Raw genomic sequence first — 18841 nt, forward strand, 5'->3', positions numbered from 1 at the left:
GAGAGGGGCGGTTGGGGAGGGAGGTGAGGGACAGCAGGACTGCGGTGTCGGGAGGCGGCCTGCGACTGGGCTCCAAGGACTCGCCCAGCGCGCGCTGCAGGCGGCAAGCAAGGGTCGCCAGAGCTGGTCCTGCAGCCAGAAGGGCGGGCCGCCAGGGCGCCCTCCCAGGTAGCTGCGTCGAGTCCCCGGCGCCCTGCCCAGGCGCGGACCAGATCTGTCGCGTGAGGAAGGCAGAGAGGACTGGGGCTTGGCACCCGGGGAGCCGCATTCACCCGATCTGCCGTCCCCCCCACCCTACTATCTATTTACTCAAAGCCCAACCAAGGTGACTTTCGTTCTCGGTGTAAACCGGCTCTGTGATGAGTCAGGAACGGCACAGTTGTTCCCACTGGATGGTTCCAGTTCTATCGATTTTGCTTCTTTCTTTAGAAGTGAAATTACACCCCTGAGCTCACTGGCAACCGTGAATGTGACACCTGTCGCTAAGCAGCGGCCAGGAACTGTGGTCTAGGTGAGCTGGTAGGCCGCGCTTATTACAAATTTATAAGTGTGTGTGTCTCGGGTGTATTGCATTACACCTCTGGGAAGAACATGGAAACCTGAGGGAACAAATTGTTTCATTAAAATTACTTATAATTAACTCTGAGCTATGTGATGGCCTTTTTGCATTTGAGTTCTGTATCACTTTTCAGTGTTCTTTCCTGAAGCAACTTAGACAGCAGTGGGAAGAAAGATGATCTTATCTCTATCTTTCTCTTAAAGTGAAACTCTTTCTGGCCCTTTACCGAATGACAGAGACTGTTTTGCATATTTGAGCGGGTATATGTTTACCTATCAGGTCCTTCTATCGTTTAAACATTTTGAGAGCAGGGACCTCGCTGTGCAGTCGTGTACTGACGCCATCGTGCCATGGAGAGCCCCATTCTGTCCTCTTGGGAGATCTCTAAATGGGAACGTAGGCCTCCAGTTCTCCGTGTGCGTTAATGGGGCCTGATTTGGGTCGAAGCCAGCAGAAAGCAGAGTTGGGAAGTATCAGTAGCTACCCTCTGCTGAATGCCTGCTGTGTGCCAGGCATTGCATTTGTCCTGGTCTTACTTGGCTTTCACAATAAGCCTAGAGATAGGTGCCATTAATGTTTTTCCAGATGAGAAAATGGGTGAGAGGGAAGGATATTTTCCAAGTATGATTATTCATTGAGACCAGCCTGAATTAACACAGTGATCAAGCATTTGCTTTTCTCTAAACATTACATTTGCTAGCTACTCTTATTTTAATCCTGCTCTTATTGGGAGCTCTCTCAGCATCCTGGTTACCGAAGAAGGAAGAACTTCTCTGTCTGGTTTTCATGTATCTCACCTAATAGGCTAGAGCAACTGCACCTGGAATCTATGATATCCCATGGTCTCTTCCTATGGCAGTCTCTCTGCGGCCCACAGCCCTCTGTGGTTTCACTTGAGTTGCTTGTAGTTCCTATACATTGCTTACAGCAATTCTCTACTTTTGATCAAATGCTTTCTAATCCCTGTTTTGTCTAATATAGATCCTGGTACTCATAACCTTATTACCTTTTTCCATTAAAGTATAAATCAGATTTTTCATTATTTTTACGAAGACTTTTGATTTTAAGATGTTAAACTTAAGTATAGTGAGTCAGAAACTATAACTGATAGTGACAAATAGTTCATTATAGGGTTTCTCAACCTCAGCACTAGTGATATTATGGGTCAGATAATTTGTTGTGGGGACTGTCCGGTGCATTATAGGATATTTAGCAGCATTCCTGGCCTCTCTCCACTAAGTGCCAGTAGCACTCCCCCAACCCTATTGAGGCACTGTCAAATGTTACCTTGGAGGCAAACTTACCCTGGTTGAGAGCCACTGATTTATTACATATATTTCTCATTACTTTGGACCTGAACTGTAGTTGATGAAATTTTTAGACTCCTCCACTGGTTATATGGAGCCAGTGAAAGTGATAATGTTTACCATAACAGTGAGGTGATTCTTACTTTAATTAATATCTGCAGATATTAATTGGGTTTATTTCCTGTAAATGAGATTTTAGGTGGAGGCTAAAAAGGCAGAAAAGTTTTTTTCTTCCCCTGACTGAAGAGAAAGAACTTAAGCAAGTTAAGTTTCTAATACTGACTGCCAGAATCATCTACAACATATTTAAATTGTTGTTTAAAAGGGTTATGATGAGATGTTTGGAGGCTTAGAGACCCAAGGCAGTGTATCTAGAAATTAAGAGTCAGTCCAGGCAAACAGTTGACTGACATGACCATGACCGACATGACCATGGCAAATGGTTCCATGTCTGGAATGAGAAGACCACAGCTTCACAGTCTTGCTTCGATGAGCAGGAACTCTCTGGGAAACCTAATTGCCCTTGGCAGCTCCTTAGCCACCTAACTAGGAGTCCAGGTAGGACTTCATTCCCTTGGTGGGAAGACTGGTAAGAGCTAGTAGTACTCTAGCAAAATGAAAGGGAAAAAAAAATCAAGCAAGGGAGGCAGAAGGAGCAGCCAGTGGTAGAAAGTACCTCCTGAGATGGGAACATAGTTGACACCTTTTAGGAATAGTGTGACTGGTGCTTAGAATGTGGTGGGATATAGTTGGACTAGATCACTTAGGGTCTTAAAGGCCGTTGTGAGGGCTTTGGCTTTTTCTCTGAGTTGGGATGCATTTAAGGAGCTTGAGCAGAAGAGTGATATAATCTGGCTTGTGCATTAAAAGGACCACTCTGGCTGCTGCTTTAAGAATAGGATGTAGGGGAGCTAGTGCCAAGCAGGTAGACCAGATAGGATGGAGGCTTTTGCAGTAATGCCAGTGGGAGAGGATGGTAGCTTGGACCAAATCAGTAGAGGAGGGAGGTGGTGAGAAGTAGCTGGGGTCTAGATGATTTACTGATATGGTATAAATGTTCTGCCTATTTGTTTACTGTTTAGTTTGAGTATCTCTGCACTAGAGATGGGCTCGGGGATCCAGGGGGCTCCTCGGTAGGAAAGAATGTGGAATTTCAAGAGCCTGGCCAGGTCTGACACCTGATGGACACAAGTTCTTTTGCTTGTGATTAGAAAAGATTATTATGACTCTTTCCTACCATCACTTTTTAGTCCTATTATTATTTTCTGAACCTACTTATATTGAGTCTGGTTTGTTTGAGGCCCTATACCAGATGCTGGAGCTACAAGATAATACATGTTGTTCTCTTTTGACTCATGGTGAGTTTATCAGTTACTGCTTTCCATTAGCCTGTAGCTACTTGAGAAGCCAATGGCTTGTCTGATTCATCTTTGTAATCTTCCGTGCCTAGCCTGGAGCCTAGCACGTTGGGACTTCTCCATATACACGTGGATTTAATCTATGAGAAAGCCTGACTGGTATGAAATAGTCAGCCCTGGAACTGAGCAGGCCCTGAAAGTCGGGTCCCAGTGTAGGGGCAGGATGAAGAGCTGCAGCCTGCCAAAGACTTGAACTGCAAGATGGGGCTTGAGGTTGGTTCTCAGATCTACAAAAGACTGCTGCTCTTGCTGGTGCTCAGTGTTCCCCCACCTCACCCCCACCCCCACCCAAGCGGTGGATCTTTCCTAATATGAATTACATACAAATTTAGGCCTCAACATCTCTACCAGAGTAAGAGACATTTGAGGAAGTGGGTCTGGGAAACTGAAACTACTTGGGCTGTGTTGAGAAACTATTAAATAAATACAGTTTAAACCTCAGACATAAACTTTCTGGGGCTGGAATTTCCCTAGCTGTGTTTATCTCCACTGAGAGACACTGAGGCTCCTTCCCTAGCCCTGTATTCTTGATTTGGCTATTGCTTTCTCAGTGATCCTTGTTCCTGCCAGTTAGAGTCAAGCCTCTGGAGGGAATTGACCAGTTCCAGACTGCCACTGAGAATTTTCTGTTTAGAAACCCTGGAAAAACCTCCAGAGAGCAATATAGAAACTCAGAGTAAGAAGGACGTAACCTATTATTTGCATAAACTTTTTCTTTGTCTCTTTGCTTCCTCCAGGTATCTCTTGCATGTCTTCTCCCCTCTCCAGAGGACATCTCACCCCCAGTACCCTCAGTCATTGTCTGATTTTATTCTCAGGGCTTTCTCTTCCTCTTTCAATTAGCTGCTAAGCCACGTTGTTACTTAACATTTCCCCTAACAAAATTTACCCCAGGTAAAGTGACTGTGATTTTAGGGAGAATTAACTTGTGAATTAGAAACTTTAGTGTATGTGAATCTTTGTGTTTATAACTTTAGCCTCTGCTGCCGGTGAAGATTGTTGACTTTTGCTGGTCAAAGGGAAGAGAAAAGTAAATAGTACCACTAGAAGTGAGAGGTATGGGGAAGTTGCCTTTAGTAATTTGAGGTTTTAATAGATTCTTATGTATTCTTCTTCTTCTTTTTAAAGCTCTATTGAGGTATAATTGCACACTACAACATTGACCCATCTTAAGTGTACAAGTCAATGACTTATAGTAAATTTACAAAATTGTACAACCATTACAATTCAATTTTTGGGAACAGTCCCATCTCCCTGAAAAGATCATCATGCCCATCCCATTGCTCTCACTCTCTGTTTACTTCTTCAGTCCCAGGCAGCCACCAATCTGTTTTCTAATCTACAGATTTGCCTTTTTTGGACATTTCTCATAGGTGAGATCTCAGGTACTCTTCTGAGACAGCATAGAAATAAAAACCTTTTTTCTCATGAACACATGGCAACAGAGGGGTCCAGTTTCCATCAACACCTAGAATGTAATAGGAGACAGATATGGAGTGAATCTTGAGAGGGTCACTTAATGTTTAAGTCTGTTTTCTTTCTATAGAATAATAATAATCAGTTGAGAGTTATGTGTGTATGAAAACATTCTTTAAACCACACAGTGCCTTGGAAATGTTAGTTTATTATGTATCCTGGAGTGTTTTTGGAAGGAATTGTCTCTTTTAAGGAATGGAGAGGAAAGAAAAGAAGTTTTGAATATTGCATTCACTGTTGTGTTGGTGTCCTGTGAAGAGAGTTTTTGACCTTACCTGGCAGCTGCTGTTAAAATGCCCTTTGGAAGGAAATCTTTAAGATAAATTCACCTTTATAAAATATATTTACAGGGAGGTCATTTTCAACAAGTTGTTTTTAAGTTATTGATGGCACTTGTTCTACCTAATTTCACCATGATCAACCATTCTTTAGCTCTAACTTCCCCTGTTCTATAATCTGTTGCTTAGTGACCCATCAGTAAATTTCTATTTCTTTGAGTCATACTCTTCAATCCTGATTAGGAGACACAATAAAAGCGAAAGCATTTGATTGATGTGCCCCTCCCCTGCCACCACTCATTTGTCTCTAAGAAACAGAGGGTAGTTCTATGTCACTTTAAAAAGGTCATACTTTCTATCTTCAGCATTAATTAGATCTTAGGAAATGTTGAACAGAGGGTACGTGAGAAAGTTATAACTTTTCCAACTCCTCCTTAGTTTGGATCATGACTTTTCTCAGTTTTATGTGAGGTGAAAGTCTCACAATGTAGACTTGCCTATGTTCAGATAGAAGTATAAAACATTCCAAAGCAAAATTATTGTTTCGCTATTTTGGATTATTCATGGTTTCTGATCTTACCTCCAGAACTTTGCTTCCTCTTCCCACTAATGCCTCTTTCTTGCTAATCCATTTTTCCACACAACTGTAATCTTTAACTGTAATCAGATCATGTCACACCCTTCCTTCATCTTCCAGTGGCTTCTCTTCACATGTAAAATACATTCCAAATTCCTTAACTTGGAATCCAAGGCCCTGCCTGGCCTGAAGTTTGCTTATTATTCTCTTAGCTTGAGTCACATGTTTTTTGTTTGTTTTTGTTTCTTTGGTGTTTGTTTTTGTTTTTTTCCTGCTCTGGGGCATTTGTTGCTCTTCTTTCTGGATGGAATGCTTTCCTTTTTTTTTTTTTTTGAGTTGGAGTCTCACTCTGTCGCCCAGACTGGAGTGCAGTGGCCGCTCCCGGCCACCGCAGCCTCGACCTGCTGGGCTCCGGCGGTCCTTCCCCCTCAGCCTTCCAAGTAGCTACCACACCCAGCCAATTTTTTTTTTTTATCATAGAGATGAGGTCTCGCCAAATTGTCCAGGCGGGTCTCGAACCCACGGGCTCAGGTAATCCACTCACCTCAGCCTCCCAAAGCGCGGGATTACAGGCTGAGCCACTGAGCCTGGCTGGAATGCTTTTCTTTTCCTGGCTCTTTGCATGTCTGATCTCATACTTCACTGTAGGTAACAGAGTTTAGAGCCTGTGCAATTGGTTCAAGCCATAGTTTGTGAAGAAGAACAGGTTCAGATCAAATTCATTACCTTTTGAAAGCCTTTCATCACACCTAAGGGAAGTGACAGTTTACTGTGTTATTCATCTGGGCTTGAAATTTTCTTTATATGTTCTCTCACTTTGGGGGAGAAAAAAATTTCTAATGGGAGAAAATTCCTACCTTTTTCCTTCTAATTTGCTGAATACATGTTAGGATCTGCCCTTACCTGTTGATTTCGTACTTTCTTTATTATTATTATTATTATTTTTTTTTTTTTGATTTTGTACTTTCAACCAAATTTAATGATAATAGTTGCCAACATTTTTTAGTACTTCCTGTGTGTCATGTTTTGTTCTAAGTACTTTACATGAATTAATCTATTTAATCTTCACAATGATCATATTGTGAGGAAGGAGCTATTACTATCCTTACTTTACAGATAAGAAAACAGACATAGAGAATGGTTAGAAAGTGGCAAAGTCAGGATGTTACCACAGAAAGTGTAGCCCAGAACCCGTGTTTCTAACTGCTACCTGATATTAAACGCATTCACCTGTTTTCACCTTCAGACACAAGTCTACCCTTATCCTTAGGTTGGTTCCCACCTTGATACTAGAAGTGTCTGGGTATCCCTGGTATTCTTGACTGTTACATCCCATGTGTCATCTTAGTGTCTAGACCATAAGGGTCAACACATACCATCAATGCTTGCTAATGACACTGAGATGAAGAAGTCATAGCCCCTGATTTCAGGAAGCTTGTGGGCTAAAGAGGCAATTTGATAGTGAATCCACTGGTGCAGTGGTATGTACAGGAGCGAGGAGAAGCCCTGTGATGTCCCTGACTGCACCCAGTCTCTGACTCAGACACCTTGTTTTGTGATCCATATCATATGCCCCTTGCCTGTCTTTGATGTCCTGTCGCTTGTTGCGGTCAAAGAGAGTTTAATGAAGGGACATTTACAGAGTGTGAGCATGATTAAGAGAACCAACAAGGGATGGCAAAGCACCCAGAGACTAGCAGTAGCAGTCCTGAAAGACCAAGGGAGGAATGGTGAGATCTGGAGCCATGGACCCAGGACTCCTGATAGGATCTCTGGCCAGAGAGGAATGCAGCTATCAGACATGGTGAGGTGGTGAGGTTGTTTTGCTGCTGACAGAATACCCATTGGAATTCCAGAAGCAAAGAGGCTTGGGTAATGCAGTTCCTAAAAAGTCAGCCTCTTTAGAACAGGTTCAAGAAGAGTGAGGAGCCGGGCTCGGTGGCTCAACCTGTAATCCCGCGCCTTTGGGAGGCTGAGGTGAGTGATTGCCTGAGCCCGCGGGTTTGAGACCCGCCTGGGCAGCGAGACCTCATCTCTACAATAAATCAAAAATCAGCCGGGCGTGGTAGTGTGCGCCTGTAATTCCGTCTACTCGGAAGGCTGAGGTGGAAGGATCACCAGAGCCCAGTGGGTTGAGGCTGCGGTGGCCGGGAGCGGCCACTGCACTCCAGTCTGGGCATCGGAGTGAAACTTCAACTCAAAAAAAAAAAAAAAAAAAAAAGAAGAGTGAGGAATGGATTGGGAGGAGAGGGTTGGGTTTAAGAGAAGAACCAGCACAGCAGATAACTTACTACCCTTTTCTGGTTACTTCCCTGGGTTCATCTAGCCCATTCCCCTGACCTGTATTAATTATTCATCCCAAGCACTTAGTTTATATAAGATCTTTGTTAGACCAGGGCCGCTATAGAAATAACCAGTTCTTGTCCTGAAGGAATTCACAGTGTACTCTTGTTCCCAGCTCTTCTCAGCAATTCAGGCCCTGGTGTTGCCATCTGTTTCTGTCCTCCATCACTATTCCCAGAAAGCAATGACTATTAGCAATTGTAGTCCCCTTCCAGTAAGCATTTCACAGGACACTATCAACAAGGGTTTTTTCAGCTACAAGTGACAGAAAATCTAACTCAAATGGGCCTAAACACACAACATCAATAAGGGTACCTGATCTCAAACCAGGCAAAGTAAGGACCAAAGGGAGGCCCAAACTTTACCTGTACCAATGACCACTTATATACCTAATCCTGAATTGTACCCCACATTTTTTTTTTGAGTTAGAGTTTCACTCTGTCGCCCAGGCTGGAGTGCAGTGGCATGCTCACAGCCACTACAGCCTCAACCTGCTGGGCTCAGGTGATCCTTACACTTCAGCTCTCCAAGTAGTTGGAACTACAGGCACACGCCACCATACCCTGGCTAATTTTTTGATTTATTGTAGAGATGAGGTCTCACCAAGTTGCCCAGGATGGTCTGGAACCTGTGGGCTCAGGCAATCCTCTCACCTCAGCCTCCCAAAGTGCTGGGATTATAGGTGTGAGCCACTGCACCTGGCCACCCCACAGCTTTAAAAAAACAAAACAAAACAAAACAAATGGGCCTAAACAAAAACCAAACCCAAATGGAGTTTGTCAGCTCATAGAACTGGAAGGTCTGAGGGTGTTCTGTCTTCAGGCTGTGATCCAAAGGTCCAAATGCTCACCTCTGAGGTGGCTTCACGCTCAGGTTCCATGAGAGGCAGGATAACTGCCAACATCTCCAGCCCATCTCCTGCCAGCAGAAAACTGTGGAGAACTTTGCTCTTCACAGACCCAGCAAAAGACTCCTCACATGTCTGAATGATTCTGAGATGAGATTGTGATCTATCACGAAAACCTGTGATACTTCAAAGGGCAGGGCTGAGTCATACCCGCACTCTGGAGCCAGAGAAAGGTTCAGTGCCATTGGAAGCCTGGGCGCTAAGAGAGACGGAGGGGCTGGATGCCAGGAGGCAAGAGCTAGGGGTTCTAAAGGCAGAGTAGAACATACCTGTGCCTGCTATGGGCGAAGTGTTCAGGTTATTAACCCTCTCAAACCTTAACTAGCCCAGAGACTTTGGGATTTTTACATTTTAATTTTGTCTCTAACATGCACGTGCCCGTGGTAGTTCTCTCTCATCTTTGCCTTCTCTCCTTAAACTAGAAAACTGGAACACAAAGACCACCCTTTTGTCTATTTCCTTTAATGTAGCTTCGAAAGAAAAAGCTTTATATGCACTATTTGCATGGATTCAGCTTATAATAGCAAAGCAGGAGGAGCAGAGTCCATTTATTGGACTGTTGTTTCAGCAGACATTTTGAAGTAGAAATATAATTTTTTTTCATTCAGAATTCATTTGGCATTAAAGACTCCCCATAATGTAGTCCCATTAGTCATGCACTTTAATCCAGATATTGTATGGACTTTAGAGTCAGACAGAAATCCCACTTCAAACATTTAAAGAACTATATGCACTTGGTCAAATCCATCATGTCTTGTGTGTCTTAATTTCTTCATTGCAAAATGGAGAGTAGTAAGTACCATCCACTGCCAGGCATTCTATGTTCTCTCTATTTTTCCTTTTATATATATTATATATGGAGAATGTATGTATCATATTTTCATATATATTATCTTTTTATAACTATGTCCATATCTATGTCTATATCTATATTTATATCTGTATCTGTCCTCTATGTGAGTGTGCAAATAAGCCCTCATTTAAAGGTAGACGATCCCTGTTTACAGAAACAAGCTCAATGAAATGGTAGACGATCCCTGTTTTACAGAAACAAGCTCAATGAGATGAGTAATAAGCTCATGTTCATACTGTGTATACTGGTGGAGCTAGGATTTGAACCAGATCTGTCAAATTCCAAAGACTGTATGTTTATCTATTGCACCAAACTGTCTCAGTGTCACCTCACAAGAAAGAACTGTGGAGAAAATTAGATGCTGCAGTACATGTAGAATGCCTGACTTGGTATGTGTTCTTAGGCCAGCAGGGTAGAGAGGTCTGTAGAGACATCATGATATGATGTGATGAACCTGAGAGTAGGCATTTCTTCACTGAGCTGGGAATCAGCATAGTGTGAGACCGTCTGTACTTACCAGCGATGTGGACTTAGGCATGCCACTTATTCTCTCAAGTCTCTGTTTCCTCACTTGTGAAAAAGAACATGGTAATATTTAGATTGCAGAATTGTTATGATGGTTTAATATGATAATAAATGTAAATTCTTGACCGGGCATAGTGGCTCACACCTCTAATTCCAGCACTTTAGGAGGCCAAGGTAAGAGGAATGCCTGAGCCCATGGGTTTGAGACCAGCCTGGGCAACTTGGTGAGACCTCATCTCTACAATAAATCAAGAAAAATTAGCTGGGCTAATGGTGCATGATGGTGCATGCTTATAGTTCCAACTACTTGGAAGGCTGAAGTAGAAGAATCGCCAGAGCCCAACAGGTTGAGGCTGCTGTGGCCGTGAGCATGCCGCTGCACTCCAGCCTGGGGGACAGAGTGAGACTCTGGCTCAAAAAAAAAATGTAAATACTCTTCCCTCTTCCACTCCCACCTCTCTTCCCCACCTCTGTGTTTTGGGGAAGGCATCCATGGGCTATAAAAGCCTGTGTTAAATTCTGGCTGCTTCATCTGCCAGTTGTCTGATGATTCCATGGCACATAATCTCTACACACTTTGTTTCTTTTCATTGTAAAGCAGATCTTCAAGTATCCATTCTATAATATAGAAAGAAGGCAACACTGTGTGCAAAATGCCCCCTTCCCTCTTTCCTTACCTGTCCCACGTCTACCCATTCTTCAAGATCCATCTGAGGTCATAAGAATCAAATCAGAACCACCATCGCTGTAGGCCTTTCTTAATGATTACAGCCCCACCTATATACCATTCTTCCAAATTCTGATTTTACTTACATCTTTTTCAGCTCCTGTGTCTGTTATACAGTAGGCCCTTTGCATCCACCATTTCAGCATCCTCAGATTTAACCAACCGTGGATAGAAAATGTAGATGGTTGCATCTGTACTGAACATGTACAGACTTTTCTTTCTTGTCATTCTCTAGACAGTGCAGCTATTTATATAGCATTTACATTGGGTTAGGTATTATAAGTAATCTAAAGTGAAGGGAGGATGTTTGTAGGTTATATGCAAATACTACACCATTTAAAATTTTTATTTTTGTTTTGTTTTTTTGTTTTTGTTTGTTTGTTTGTTTGTTTTTGAGTTGGAGTCTCACTCTGTCACCCAGACTGGAGTGCAGTGGCCGCTCCCGGCCACCACACCCTCGACCTGCTGGGCTCCGGTGATCCTTCTGCCTCAGCCTTCCGAGTAGCCGGAATTACAGGCACGCGCTACCACGCTCGGCTGATTTTTTGATTTATTGTAGAGATGAGGTCTTGCCTGCCCAGGCGGGTCTTGAACTCTCAGACTCAGGCAATCCACTCACCTCAGCCTCCCAAAGGTGCGAGATTACAGGCTGAGCCATCGAGCCCGGCTCACTACACCATTTTATATAAAGAACTTGAAGAGCCTTGGGTTTTGGTATCCATAATGGGGTCCTGGAACCAATCCCTGCATGTCCCAAGTGACAACTGTATTTACCAAGCCCAGTTCTAGAGACATGAAAAGTACTCTATAAGTAAAATAACAGCAGTAGTAAATTTTTTTAAACAAACAAGTAACGGGGGCTGGGCATGGCAGCTCATGCCTGTAATCCCAGTACTTTGGGAGGCTAAGGCAGGAGGATCACTTGAAACCAAGAGTTCAAGACCAGCCTGGGCAACATAGCAAGACCCCATCTTTACAAAATTTAAAACAATAACTGGGCATGGTGACACATTCCTGTAGTCTCATCTCTTCAGGAGGCTGTGGCAAGAGGATCACTTGAACCCAGGAGTTTGAAGTTACAGTAAGCTATGATTGAGCCACTACACTCCAGCCTGGGTGACAGAGCAAGAGCCTGTCTCATTAAAAAAAAAAAAAAAAATCAAACAATAGATATGTTAAAACAAGAATGGAATTTATCAAGTGTAAAAATTTTACATTTTTTCATTTCAGAGATGTAAGGTCATTGATAATAAAAGCTGCCTTGTAGTGGAAATAACATAGTGAGAAAAAATTAGTCTGTCCTTTTTTAAAATTGAAAAACAGAATTTCCTGAAATCGCTTGAAATAACTGGAGATATCTGGGGAGGTGAGCAAAGAATGAAGACTCTCAAATCCAAGGAAAGCGTTGCACACATTTTGCTCATGAATATTTGTAGTTCTGTATTGTATAATAAACTCTTCTCAACTTGGTTATATGTAACTCTGGTTCCTTTTTTATATTTTAGATGGAGCAGATTAAAAGGGCCAATAAACTGTTTACCAATGATTGCATATTTCTGAAGAAAACTTTGAGCATCCCAGTTATATCAGAGAAGCCTTTGTTGTTTAATGGACTTAACTCCATTGATTCTCCAGAAAATGAAACCGTTGATAGTTTTTCTCATGAAGAGGAGCCAGTAGTGACTGGGGAAGACCTCCCTCCTCCCAGTCCTCAAGAATCCAATGCTCTGTCTGTGCAGCCCGAGGAAGTCTCAGCCAGAGATTTTCTGCAGAGACTGGACTTGCAGATTAAGTTATCAACACAGGCAGCCAAGAAACTAAAAGAAGAGAGCAGGTAAAAAAAAAAAAAACCTGGTAAATAAGAGGCTAAATAAATTATTATTAAGATGTCCTTGCTGAGCCAAATCCAAATCCTTCTTTTCTTTCTTTTTTTTTTTTAGTTTAAAAATTGTATTTTAATCCTGAAAAGGCATTTTTTGATATACAAAATCTAAATCAGAGCACTGCCTGCTGCACAAGGCTTTATGCTGTGCTTTTGTCTCTATTAATTATTATTAAAAATTTCCTTCTTTGCCCTAATAGCATAACTGTCCAATGAGCAATTCTGGACAGCAGCCAAGCAAAAGCACCTCGTTGACACTTTCAAAGGAAGCAGTGCCCTAGAAAATACTTTTAAAATGTTGATCCTTATAAAATGTATCAGAGATACTTGTGGTTACCTGTTAACAGGTGTTTCCTACATAAGTTCTCAAGCGAACTTTTTTCTTTGTTTTTAAATTGGATACTAGGGCAAACCTTTCTCTCTCCTGTAGAATTAGCTTACTTCTTCCTTTATGATTTCAAGAAGGTACAACCTACTGTGTTTCCTTTTTTGCTCTGGGTACTGGGAAGCTTGCAACTAAAATCAATACCTAGGATCGACTGTTGTATTTCTTATAGTTAATACATTGGTTTCCTTCTCCTTTCTTTTTTTTTTTTTTGAGTTGGAGTCTCACTGTGTCGCCCAGACTGGAGTGCAGTGGCCGCTCCCGGCCACCGCAGCCTCAACCTGCTGGGCTCCGGCGATCCTTCGCCTCAATCTTCCAAGTAGCTGGAACTACAGGCGCCTGCTATCACACCCGGCTGATTTTTTTTTTTTTGATTTATTGTAGAGATGAGGTCTCACCAAGTTCCCCAGGTGGGTCTCAAACCCGCGGGCCAGGCAGTCCACTCACCTCAGCCTCCCAAAGTGTGGGATTACAGGCTGAGCCACCGAGCCCGGCTCTTCTCCTTTCTTTAGTTCTGATTTTTTATTACTGTTTTATTCATCTTGTTATATGTGTGCCTTTGTTGTAGGTACCTCAAATCCTTTTGAGACAGAGGTAGAATACAGAAAATATAAACAAATATAAATATGAATATAATTTAATATAAATTGAATATGCTACATTTAAATATGAGATAAAAAATATAAATGTATAAGCAAATACCACTATTCCAATAACTGAGACATCAATAAAATAGACACAAGGAGGTACACCTTAATTAAATATTGGCATTTCATACAACTTTCTTATTTTCTTGTTTTTTATTTTTTTATTTTAATTTTTATTTATTTATTTATTTTTGAGTCATAGTCTCACTCTGTCACCCAGGCTGGAATGCAGTGACATGTTCATGGCCACCACAGCCTCGACCTGCTGGGCTCAAGTGATCCCTCCATCTCTGCCTTCTGAGTAGCTGGAACTACAGGCACACACCACCATGCCTGGCTAATTTTTATTTATTTATTTATTTATTGTAGAGATGAGGACTCGCCAAGTTTCCCAGGCTGGTCTCGATCCAGTGGGCTCAGGCAATCCTCTTACCTCAGCCTCCCAAAGTGCTGGGATTATAAGTGTGAGCCACCACGCTTGGCCTTCATATAATTTTCAGGGCATATACGACATTCTAAGTTGATATACTCTTTTTTTGGCAAGTGGATATAATTGTACCATATGTATATGTTTTAGTTTTCTGGATATAATTTTAAACACTGATTTATGCTATATTTTTTTTTCCAGAGATGAAGAAAGTCCCTATGCAACTTCCCTCTATCACAGTTAGGTGATTTGGAGGTGTAACTCTAACCTGGATTAAAACATGGTTGAACCATAAAGAATCCAACAGCTGCAGATTCAAAAGCATCCATAGCATACATCTTCAAATCATAATCAGGTAGTTCCACCTACTGCAATTGCACTGAAGTGGTTAGTTCCCACTGGCTTTCTATAAATTTTAAGTCTTTATTATGGCATGATGGCAAAATTATATTCTAAAGCTCATCACTTTTGTAGGTGGTGGTAGTTTTTAGACTAGCTTTTATAAATACTGGTTGACATAAAGCATCAAAGACTATTTATATATTTAAGCTAAAAAAAAAATCTCCTTATGAATCCAAATTATGTGAAAAACATGGTTGCTGTTTAAGTGATAATGAATTTGCTGTGTGTTTATAACTTAAGTGCTATATACATATATATTTCGATGTCTTACATATTCTGTATTAATATAAAGAACCAAATTTTGTCTGCTATTTTGTAAAAATAAATTACAAAAGTCTGAATGAGAAAATAAACTATGTTTTCAAACTTGAGTCTTTATTTTTTTAGCAAATGGCAAAATTAAATTGATTTTAAATGGTGACACCTACTTCCTTACTTTAATGGCTTTGCAATTTTGAAAAAAAACTTTCAATATTCTAAAAAGTTTCAATAATCTAAAAGCAAATCATTTACAGTTAGTTGTAACCCTGGCATTTTTCATTGACTTAGTGTGATTCAGATATAATGAAAACATGGAATACATAAAAATAACAAGTGAATAATACTACGTTGCAGAATTCTAGTTTAGGTTTTATTGCTAAGTCAAGCTGTGGAGTGTTTTGTGGTCACTATTCATTTGAATTGAGAGTTAGGTTTTATTCACATAATCTCTCTTACCTTCATTATATGTATATGTCACAGCGGTAAACTTTTTTTGTTGTTGTTGGAGTCTCACTCCGTCACCCATTCTGGAGTGCAGTGGCACACTCACAGCCACCCTGGCGTCCACCTGCTGGGCTCCAGTGATCCTTCAGCCTCAGCCTTCCAAGTAGCCGGAACTACAGGTACATGCTACCACACCTGGCTAATTTTTGATGTAGAGATGAGGTCTTGCCAAGTTGTTCGGGTTGGTCTTGGACCCATGGGCTCAGGCAATCCATTCACCTCGACCTCCCAAAGTGCTGGAATTACAGGCTGAGCCACCGAACCTGACCAACAGTAAACTTTAAGCAGTATATATATACAATTATTGTTTTGGTCTCAATTTCTGTTCAGCTACTACGTTAAATAAATCTTTAAGCTTCCAAAAAAATTCCCTGTATCTACCCCTTCCCAACATGCCAAAAAGAGCAAAAGGTCTTTCGTTTCTCTTTTTTGTTCTCCCTTTTTTCTCTTCTCTCCCTCTTTTCTCTTTCCTCATTTTCTTCCTCCCTGTCTTGTCTATCCAGGTCATCCGTTAAGCAGGAAACACATGCCTCAAGTGTTAAGGCTGCAGAGCTTGCAGAACTAGAACTGTACTGATCCAACCCTGGAGGCTGACCAACTAGCGCATCAGTGGGAAGCAGTAGCTATCGGCCCTTGTCTTGCCGAGTTTCTTGCTTGTTCATAGCCTAACATTCATAAACCCTTGTGTCTTTTTTTTTCTCCTGTTATTTTTAGCATCTTTGAAATAGGGTGCCCTCTCGAGCATGATTTTCAGTTTTCTTGTATCTACTACTATCTGAACTGTGGGCAGTTAGAAGAGAAAAATAAACGAATAAAAGCGGAGACACAGTTTTATATGTAAGAAAGCGCCCAAGCAAGCCCTTGTGGGAGCCTAGGAACTTTTAAAATTGTAGAATTATTATGCTATGTAACAAAATGATCTGAAATTTGAGAATAATCCTATAGACATAAATCCAAAGACATCCAAAAGGCAAAACTCACATTTGAAATTAAGACCACAATCTCAAAAACATTTTTCTGAGTATTTTATTTTTGACTAAGGTTTCTTTTAGTAATTTCCAGCCAAAACATTGCTCATCTTCAAGTTATTAGTAACTTTGAATTCTTTTTGGCCCCAGTTGAACTGGACTGGACTAGAGTACTTTAGTCCATGGAGTTGTTGGAGGCGTGGGCTGGGAGAGAAGAAACCTGGATTCCAGTTGCAGCTTTCCCACTTCTTGGCCGCAGGAGCTTAAGCATATCTTGTGTCCTGTTCACTTTGTGAGCCAGTTTCCTCATTTTCAAAACAAGACTGGTGATCTTCCTTATGTCTTGGTTATGGATAGGAGCTAATGGATGCCAATGTACTTTGAAAACTACAATAAACTCCTTAAGCGAAGTTCTTATTTTTAAAAAACAACTGCATAGATACTTACAGACATTATAGAAAAGTGAATGGATAAAGTGCTTTAGCCAGAGCCAGTTCATTGTCTGATGGAGAAGCAGCCTGTTTGGGCGTGGCTGAAGTAGAGTTGGTCATATTATCAGAGATGACTCATTAAAACACTGTGACTCATTGGGTCAAGGAGTTTTTAGTTCCTTGCCTCTAGCCACTCACCAATGGATACTGGCTTCTCTACAACATACAGAGTTAAGTTTGTATGTGTGTGTCAGGCTTTGGTTTATGTTTGTTTTTGCAACTGGAGGATGGGAAGGAACAGCAATGTCCCCTGCCCGTGAAAGACAGCCTCTTATCGCTTCCCTGTAAGTTTCCCAGTCCTCACCAAACAGTTGAATACTAGGCAGGGCATTCAGCAATGGAGGCATCAGAAGGCCATTTTGTGAACCAGAAGTAGTGACCACGAATACACAAAGCATTATGTTAGTTTTACAATTTCAAGCCAATATATGGAAAAATAATTATGTAGTTAATTTACACTGAATAATACATTTTGAAAACATTCTCTGTTTTAGGGCGATCAACCATTCACATTTCAAGTGGACCTCAGGCCACTCGATGGTTGTTTCCAGGGGCCATGTTGATGGTGTGACTGAGGAAGAGTAGAATTGCAGGGATCTGAAGTTCACTGTCTGGCCCTTTGCTCTCTGTTGAGGAACCTCGGCTTGGATCAAATCCAGTTTAGATAACTGAGATCTGGCATATATTTTTACCTTGCTTTATACTGTGTTTATGACTTCCTTTGTCCTCTTGGCGAGTACATAAATATCCCTCTTTATAAGTTAACGCCATGTCTGAAAACTCACTAATAGGAAATGTTAAGAGCAGGAGAAATTGTTAATAAATCCAGCAAACCCTATAGCCATTTTCCAGGTTCCTTTGTGTGCCTCTGGGCCTATCAAGAGCCAGCTGAAAAGAGCAGCCAAAAAAGCAGATGGCTTTCCTGAAGCTATGAGGCTTTGAGAAAAGGGTGAATTTATTTCAACTCCCAAAAGAGAACCACTCGTGGAGATGACATCTTTAGCAGACATTCTACAAGGTGCTTTGGCACCCCGCATGCCTTGAAAACGGAACCTCTTTAATTCTTCCAAGAGTGTTTGTGTGTGTGAGATAGTGGAAAGAAGAGTTAGTTTTATGTTCGGTCTGTTAGAGGACTTTTTCAAAGCAGCATACCTCTTGATTATAAGATGTTTAGTCTATGAGGAAATAAGGATTCTACATTCAAAATTTCAGCTCACATACAACTTTACTTTTCAGATAGTTTTTATGGCAAGAACGCTATGTTTTAACCACTACTAAAAGGTTAACTACTGTAAATTCAGCACTTTCTAATAATCCTTGGTTCAAAAAACCTTTTATCACAGAATTAGGAGTGTTTTAAGCTATATTATGTTTTTTGAAAAGTCTGAAGACTCGGGTCTTTTGCCATTTTTACAGGCTGCTGTAAATGCGCTTGATGGCCTCAGCTTCTTCCTTATCAAGGATGCCTTTCTCCACATAAGCATCAGCTTGTTGGTTGATGAAGTCCCTCATCTTTGAAAGGTCATAATCTGGAAAACATTTTTAGAGTATCATGAGCAAAGATCAGGAAAGATCAGTCCCATTACAGTGATTACCATTAACATTTTGTACAATAACACAATTACCATTCCCATCTTTCACGTTGGAAGACATTTTACTTCTTGGCATTTGTGCAGTACTTCGCAGTTTAAAAAGATTACATGTATTATACTGTCTGCTCTCCATCACAATGCTGTGGTGTTCAGACGAGGAGTACTAGCCCATTTGGCCAAGGAAGGAACCAGCTTACAGACCAGGGCTTTGCAAACTTTAATGTTTATACCAATTACCTAGGGTTCTTGGGTTTTTGTAGATTCATATTTAGTAGGTCTGGGATGGGGGCACAGGTTTTGCATTTGAAACAA

General features: G+C 41.3%; 2 protein-coding genes across 5 annotated transcripts in view; one reads left to right on the forward strand and one right to left on the reverse strand.

The window, feature by feature from the left end:
• Positions 1-15084, forward strand: part of LYSMD2 (LysM domain containing 2) — a 38234-nt gene extending 23150 nt beyond the window's left edge. For both annotated transcript variants that reach the window (XM_008072588.2, XM_008072589.1), the window contains exons 2-3: positions 12476-12804; positions 14513-15084. In XM_008072588.2, the coding sequence (XP_008070779.1) occupies positions 12476-12804; positions 14513-14555 (372 nt within the window). In that variant the 3' untranslated portion in view covers positions 14556-15084. The remainder of the gene's footprint in view (positions 1-12475; positions 12805-14512) is intronic.
• A 1404-nt stretch (positions 15085-16488) lies between these two features.
• Positions 16489-18841, reverse strand: part of SCG3 (secretogranin III) — a 48357-nt gene continuing 46004 nt past the window's right edge. For all 3 annotated transcript variants that reach the window (XM_008072591.2, XM_008072590.2, XM_021706211.1), the window contains one exon: positions 16489-18466. In XM_008072591.2, the coding sequence (XP_008070782.1) occupies positions 18348-18466 (119 nt within the window). In that variant the 3' untranslated portion in view covers positions 16489-18347. The remainder of the gene's footprint in view (positions 18467-18841) is intronic.

This window comes from Carlito syrichta, unplaced genomic scaffold (genome assembly GCF_000164805.1).
Source record: "Carlito syrichta isolate Samal-C Ts95f unplaced genomic scaffold, Tarsius_syrichta-2.0.1 Scaffold315355, whole genome shotgun sequence".
Lineage (NCBI taxonomy): Eukaryota > Metazoa > Chordata > Mammalia > Primates > Tarsiidae > Carlito > Carlito syrichta.